General features: G+C 35.5%; 1 protein-coding gene across 1 annotated transcript in view; it reads left to right on the forward strand.

Annotated features, from left to right (window-relative positions):
- TOPBP1 (DNA topoisomerase II binding protein 1) overlaps positions 1-6,715 on the forward strand; it is a 52,268-nt gene that overhangs the window by 14,881 nt on the left and 30,672 nt on the right. Inside the window, exons 9-12 of the mRNA XM_019632714.1 lie at positions 485-870; positions 1,560-1,732; positions 3,859-4,070; positions 5,043-5,329. Of these exons, the coding sequence (XP_019488259.1) occupies positions 485-870; positions 1,560-1,732; positions 3,859-4,070; positions 5,043-5,329 (1,058 nt within the window). The remainder of the gene's footprint in view (positions 1-484; positions 871-1,559; positions 1,733-3,858; positions 4,071-5,042; positions 5,330-6,715) is intronic.

A 6,715-nucleotide genomic window follows, 5' to 3' on the forward strand; every position in this document is an offset into this window, starting at 1 on the left:
CACCACTCGGCCGGCCCCCTAATCGGCTTTCTTAAGAAATCTATATAGAAGCTAAGTACAATAGCTCCAACTTCAGTATGAAACATTTTTAGGAATTTTTGAAAGAGAAGCAGCCATTATTCTCTTACTGTATCCACACAGTTATTTCCATGGAAAGGGCTTTACTTCTGTTTTTTCCTTAATGATATTTTTGTAATTGTGAATTATCTAAATCAGTTGGAAATAAGAGGCATGTGGAGTTATTGGAGCTTCATAAGTTTCAGCTAGTTGGAGTTTCTAGTCCAATGGGAATACTTAAAACAGTAACATGATGCCTTTGTGCTTCCTAATAAAGATGGCAATACTGATAACACTCAGAAGATGGGGTGGGTTCGTATCCTTTATTCATTGTATGTTTATTAAAATCTTAGTTTTGTAGGTGTGGCTACAATTCTCAGGCTCTATGTTACCTTAACATCCTTGCTCAGAAATAAACTTTAACTAGAAGCTAAAGTATGTGTTAGAAAACATTTCCTTTTCTTTTCAGTTGAAGCTGCGAAGTCTGAAGTTGGGACCTCTAATGATACTACTCGTGTTGAGCCCTTTAATGATTCTACTCATATTTCTCTGCAAGAAGAAAACCAGTCTTCTGCCAGTCATTGCCTCCCTGATGCTTCCACAATTACTGAAGAAGGTTTATTTAGCCAAAAGAGTTTCCTTGTTTTGGGTTTTAGTGATGAAAATGAATCTAACATTGCCAGTATCATAAGAGAAAGTGCTGGAAAAATCGTGTCCCTTCAAAGCAGAATTGTTGCTGATTATGCTGTGGTTCCTCTGCTGGGGTGTGAAGTAGAAGCGACTGTGGGAGAAGTTGTTACAAATACGTGGCTGGTAAGAAAATACTGTAGCAGTTGGAATTCAGTATTGAAGGATATCTGGATGCTGGGAGTGTTAATGTTGATCTCTGACACAGTTCAATTTAGGTAAATTGGTGTTCGGGTGTGGGCAGTGTCTGGATTTTGATTTTAGCAAAGGAAATTCTAAAGTAGGAAAACGTTCAAGCTTCTTGGTCCTAATCCTGCCTGAGGTTATTGTTTCCCAGGGGCCAAAGCAGCGACATTCCTTCTTAGGAAGGAACTACAAGTCTTTTCCTACTATTTCAGTCTTCCCTGTTGTCTCCCAGCCAAAGCATGACACACACTTTTGTTATTATTCCATCTTGTTGGCTTATCATTGGTTGTTTCACCATTGATTGTTTTTAACTTTCCAAAAATTCAGAGGAAAAAATTATAAACTAATACATTGGAAGAAATTAAATGTCAAATAATATTCAGTAGTATCAGTGACAGTCTGACTGATTTTAATATCCTTAATGTTTTAGAATTTAATATTTAACATAATGAATTGGTGTATATATTTCCTTATAATTTGAAATGTATTGAGAATGAGCATACACAAGTTTATATTAGAGTAAAATTTTTCATCTAAACTAAAATTACTGCTACTGTAACTGAACCAGTGTTAACCACTGGTTGCTTATTTCAGGTTGATGTTATTATGGTTTCTCTTGTTTTTAAAAGGTAACTTGTATAGACTATCAGACTTTGATTGATCCGAAGTCAAATCCTCTCTTCACACCAGTCCCAGTAATGGCAGGAATGACTCCTTTAGTGGATTGTGTTATTTCATTCAGCCAGTGTGTGGGAGCAGAAAAAGATTCATTGACATTCTTAGCAAAACATCTTGGAGCAAGGTATGTAGTATTTTTAGCACACCTGCCATCTTGGTGGACTTTTATTTGTTTTGACTTATTGGAGAGCATTTAAGTTAGAATTTGGCTGGGTGTCTTTATAATATTTATGGGTAATGTGTACCATATCTATGTGATGGCTCAAAGTGGGAAAGGGGAACGTGCAATTAGATGGATGTCTGGCAAATGTAAACATTGTAGGCATTAATGCTTACCTATCAGGAAAGGGAATATTTAAAGCTGATACATAGCCATTATTGAATATTGCTTGCCTAAGCATTATTTCCTTCAGGGCGCCATATGGCTGATTTTTTCTTTTTTCAATATGCATTTTATTATTCCTCTGGTTTTCAGCCAGAAATGCAAATGTTAAACAGGAATAATGAATACTTTAGGAGAAAGAAAATGAATTTAAAAGTTACTTCCAAAATCCAAATTTACTCTAAGTGAACGTTATTAGGTGGTGGCTGTTTTAAAAGGATGTGGAAAACTGTTACATCAGTAAATGTAAGTGAATTAAACTTTTATATTAAAAGTTAGATTAGATTATGAAGCAACACTTAAAAGTCGTTTAAACAAGAGATGCACCTAGATTTTGGCTGGCAAGATTTTGTCTCATGACATGGGTGATGGATGTAAGGGTTTTCACCTTATTATAATTCATTAAATTGTAAGTTTCCTTTTTTGCTGTGTTCTGTATTTGAATTATACTAAACAATAAAAAGATTTTTGAAAAGGTGAAATTGCAGAAAATAACAGTAACATGACAACAGACTCCATGGGGTACAACTAAAGCAGTACTCAGAAAAATTTAATAAAGTGGCTATGTAGAAACTAATATGCCGAAATCAGTGACCTTCATATATATATAACCAGTTAGAAGAGCTAGTGAAAACAAAGGCCTCTTACTAGGTGTGCAGTGGCATAAAATACCCAGCAGTAAGTGTACCATGAAACTTGGGAAAGAGCTACAGACACTTATAAAATGCTGTTGAGGGGAACAAAATAAGCCTTGAACAGTAGGAAAGATGTACATGGGCTTGGAAAAAGATGAAATATTATAAAGATGTTTGTTATCCCCTGTGTTAATGTATAAATTTAACATGATCCCAATAAAAATAACAGTTTTTTTTTTAGGGAGGGCAGTAATCAAATTGATTCCTAAATTCATGAGAAAAGATTAACAGGCAGGAAAATGATGAAAATTCTGAAATACAGTTATTTAAATTTATTTTGTAAAACCTCACTAAATAATCATATGGTTAAAAGTAGCAGGAAGTTCAATGAATGAACAGAAAATCTAGAAGTAGACCCAAGTACCAACGGGAAGTTAGTATATGATAAATGTTATTTCCAGTTATTGAAGAAAAGACAGTTTATTCAGTAAATAGGATTCTATAAAGTTGATGTAACATCTCATACCAAAATAAGAAACAAATGGATCAGTGGGTTAAATGTGGAAAAAAACATGAAAATACTGGGAGAAACGTAGAATATTAAAGAAATCTTAAAAGTGGGGAATTTGAATATTAAATAGAAGTCATAAAAATAACTGAATTGTGGTTTATACATCAAGTGGTGGGCTTCTGTTTGTGCCCCTACATTGTGTTTAATATTCTGTGATCTTGAGCAAGACATTTATTTCTCTTTTTATATCTTTTCCCAGGTTGAATCTTTATAATATTTTGTAACACATTGATATTTCACAGATATTGAGAGGATCAAATGAGATTATATATGAAAATGCTTTGAGCAGTTGTAGTGGGCTGAAAAGATATAATGTATTATTCATACACCTTCTTTACTCCCCTCGTGGTTCATGCCTCCTTTTGGGAGGAAAGGGCAAGGTGGGTGGATGATGACTAAGGAGGAAATTTTTCTGGTTATTTCTTGAAAGTCTAGTTTAATTAATTTGCCTATGTTTTTATAAAAAGTGTAATTATGACAATACATTTTTATCCTAGAGTAAGCATTTGTAAGGAGATTAGTTTATTTTAAGACATAGAACCAACTTTTAGTCAGTGAGTATTTTCTTAGAACTCTCTGACAGCACTGTTGTATTAGAAACTATTTGTTTGCCGACCAATTGTGTTTATGACCATTTACTTTTCTTTAAATATTACTTTCAGCGTTCAAGAATTCTTTGTTCGCAAATCCAATGCAAAGAAAGGCATGTTTGCCAGTACACATCTTGTATTGAAAGAACCAGGTGGTTCTAAATATGAAGCTGCCAAGAAGTGGAATTTACCGGCAGTCACTATAGCTTGGCTGATGGAGACTGCTAGAATGGGAAAGAGAGCAAATGAAAGCCATTTTCTGATTGAAAATTCACCTAAAGAAGGTTAATACTTTTATTATTTATATATATACATATATACACACACACACACATACGTTTTTACAATTTGATGGTTTCTGGGCTATCAAAGCTTGTTTTTAGGAAAGGTCATTGATTTCTACTTTTCACGTTGGATACAGTGAGCCACCATTGGGCATTCATTATTGGGTGGTAAAATGAATGTGTTCATAGCACTGATGGTTCATTTGTATCTGTACTATCAACTGTAGACACTACCTAAAAGCTAGAGGATACAAAACCATATAGGAGCATCCCAGGGTCTCCGTTGGAAACTAAAGATGTGAGCTTAGATCGCTCTTACTGTTCCTTCTGTGGCTCCCACTGATACACCATGCAGTTAGTGTTCTCTGTTCCGCTCATCTTTGGACTTTTGCATGTTCTCTGTAGCCCCCTCATGCTTGCCTGTTCTGCCTTATCTTTCAGTTCTCAGCTTGGATGTCCCTTTCCCTGGAAAACCTTGCTTGACTCACCAAGTATGGCCTTGGTCTCGCCATCACACCCTGTATTATCCCTTTTATAGCCCTTATCCCCGGGTTATAATTCTAAACTTTTATAAGCCTGCTTTAATTCTAAATTCTGTTTTATAAGTCTATTACAATTCTGAACTTTATAAGTCGACTTCCATGTCTCTCTACTCAGCTATAAGCTCTGAAAAGGCAAGGAATATGCATGTCTTGGGCATTATGTATTTCCATTGTCTAGCATTGGGCCTGGCGTGGAGCAGCATTCTAATAACTGTTTTTGTTAAATGTTGAAAAAAGGTAGGAGGCTGGGGTGGGAGGACACAGTAGCCCCTCTTAATACATCATTTGGTTTGTTTCTTGGAAAGTAGGTATACTTTAAAGTGTACTTGAGAATTCACATGAAAACTATTAAGATAAAAACCTCACTTATGTGCCTCTTTAGAGACAAAAGACATTAGTGGTTCACATTTGTTTCTTTTTAAATCTCTAGAGGAGAGTTTGGAAACTAAAATCACAAATGGGGTGAATCCGAAATCAGATACCCCAAGTCGTCCTGCCTCCCGCCTGGAAACTCACAGGAAAACAGCTGTTACACCTTTAGATATGAACTGCTTTCAGAGTAAAGCTTTCCACGCGGTGATTGCCCAGCACACTGGGCAGGTCTCAGTCCCCCCAGCAGGAGGACAGCTGGTCCAGAAGGAGCCCTCATTACACCTGGATACACCATCAAAATTTCTGTCCAAGGACAAACTCTTCAAGCCTTCCTTTGATGTGAAGGTAAGATATATAGAAAATGGTTCTGGAGTTAACAGTTTTATAGTTTATAAAGTTAAAGCACCATATTCTTCATCACTTCTAAAGTAGTAAATTTTCCAGAGATGCTGGCAATTAGATTCATATTTTGAGTTCCAGTATATACCCAGGGTTGAGGTAATAGCTAGAGATACACACGGGGTAAAACCAGTATTTCTGGGTTCAAGTATTCGATCTGTTATGAATGGTATCACTCTAGGCAGAGTGATTTAACATGGTATCTGAGCATCAGTTTCTCGTTTTATACGGAGAGAAGACCATCACTTGCTCTGAGAACTCACAGATTTATTATTAGGATCAAATGAATCCATGTGATGAAATAATAATATAAACTATAACATAGTATAAATATATTGTTACTTATGTTTTGACTCTAGGAGTACACCCAGTGCTTCCTTTCTAAAAATGTCTCTGATTTTTCAATCATTTCCCTTAAAGAGATGAGTTAAGTGTGCACCTTTGTTTGATCTCCTGAGCACTAGAGTATGGCTCCCTTTCTGAAAAAGAATTCATTAGCAAATCAAGGGCTAATTTAACTTTCTCAAATGGTTTTCTTTTATTCCCCAAAGTTGATTTTATTCACTGTTCCTTTAGTAGCTTTTGGTCTTTCAAGTGGCTACTCAAACCCTTGTTTGTGATTTTTTTATCCATGAACCTTTGCAAAATTATTGTGTCATTCATCTATTAAAAGTTTTGCTCATAAGATATTAAGAAGCAACATTTTAATAAATATTAGTATGTTTTGGAGCAGACTTACAAAGTGAACAGATTTTTCACCTTCAGAAAATAAATGTAAATTAATACCTGGGACAGTTTTCTCCAAGCTAAATCTCTGATCAAATCTCTTCTGAAGTAACATTTTATACTGTGATTATCACTGCTCCGTACGCCTTAAGAAACTGGGAAACTACAAACTACTGGTTTGGGAGCTGTGTGAGCTAGAACAGGCCTCTGTGCCTCTTGCTGCCTTTTAAGGCAGGTCAGTCTCTTTGGGCTTCATTATTCCCACCTGTAAAATCATGGCATAGACATGATCTCTGAGGCCTCATAGCTCACTAAGTCTTTGAATAGTAAATGAAGCAATATTAATAGGCAAGAAAATAGTAGAAACATTTGTAGTCATTCAAACCACTCTTCAGATACTTTGCATGATACTTTGCTGATGGTTCCGAAATAGTCTCGGTAAAGGTACAAAACATGTTTAAAAGTTTTGTTGTCTCAAGTCATAGTTTATTTAGCAGTGTTTTCTCTCCATCTCTCTTTTTTTTTGGCCTGTACCTAAAAGTGAAATTGCTGGGTTTTATTTCAACTTTAGTAGAGACTGATAAACTGTACAAGTGGTTGTACTAT

The sequence above is a fragment of the Hipposideros armiger genome, unplaced genomic scaffold, assembly GCF_001890085.2.
Source record: "Hipposideros armiger isolate ML-2016 unplaced genomic scaffold, ASM189008v1 scaffold_1167, whole genome shotgun sequence".
NCBI lineage: Eukaryota > Metazoa > Chordata > Mammalia > Chiroptera > Hipposideridae > Hipposideros > Hipposideros armiger.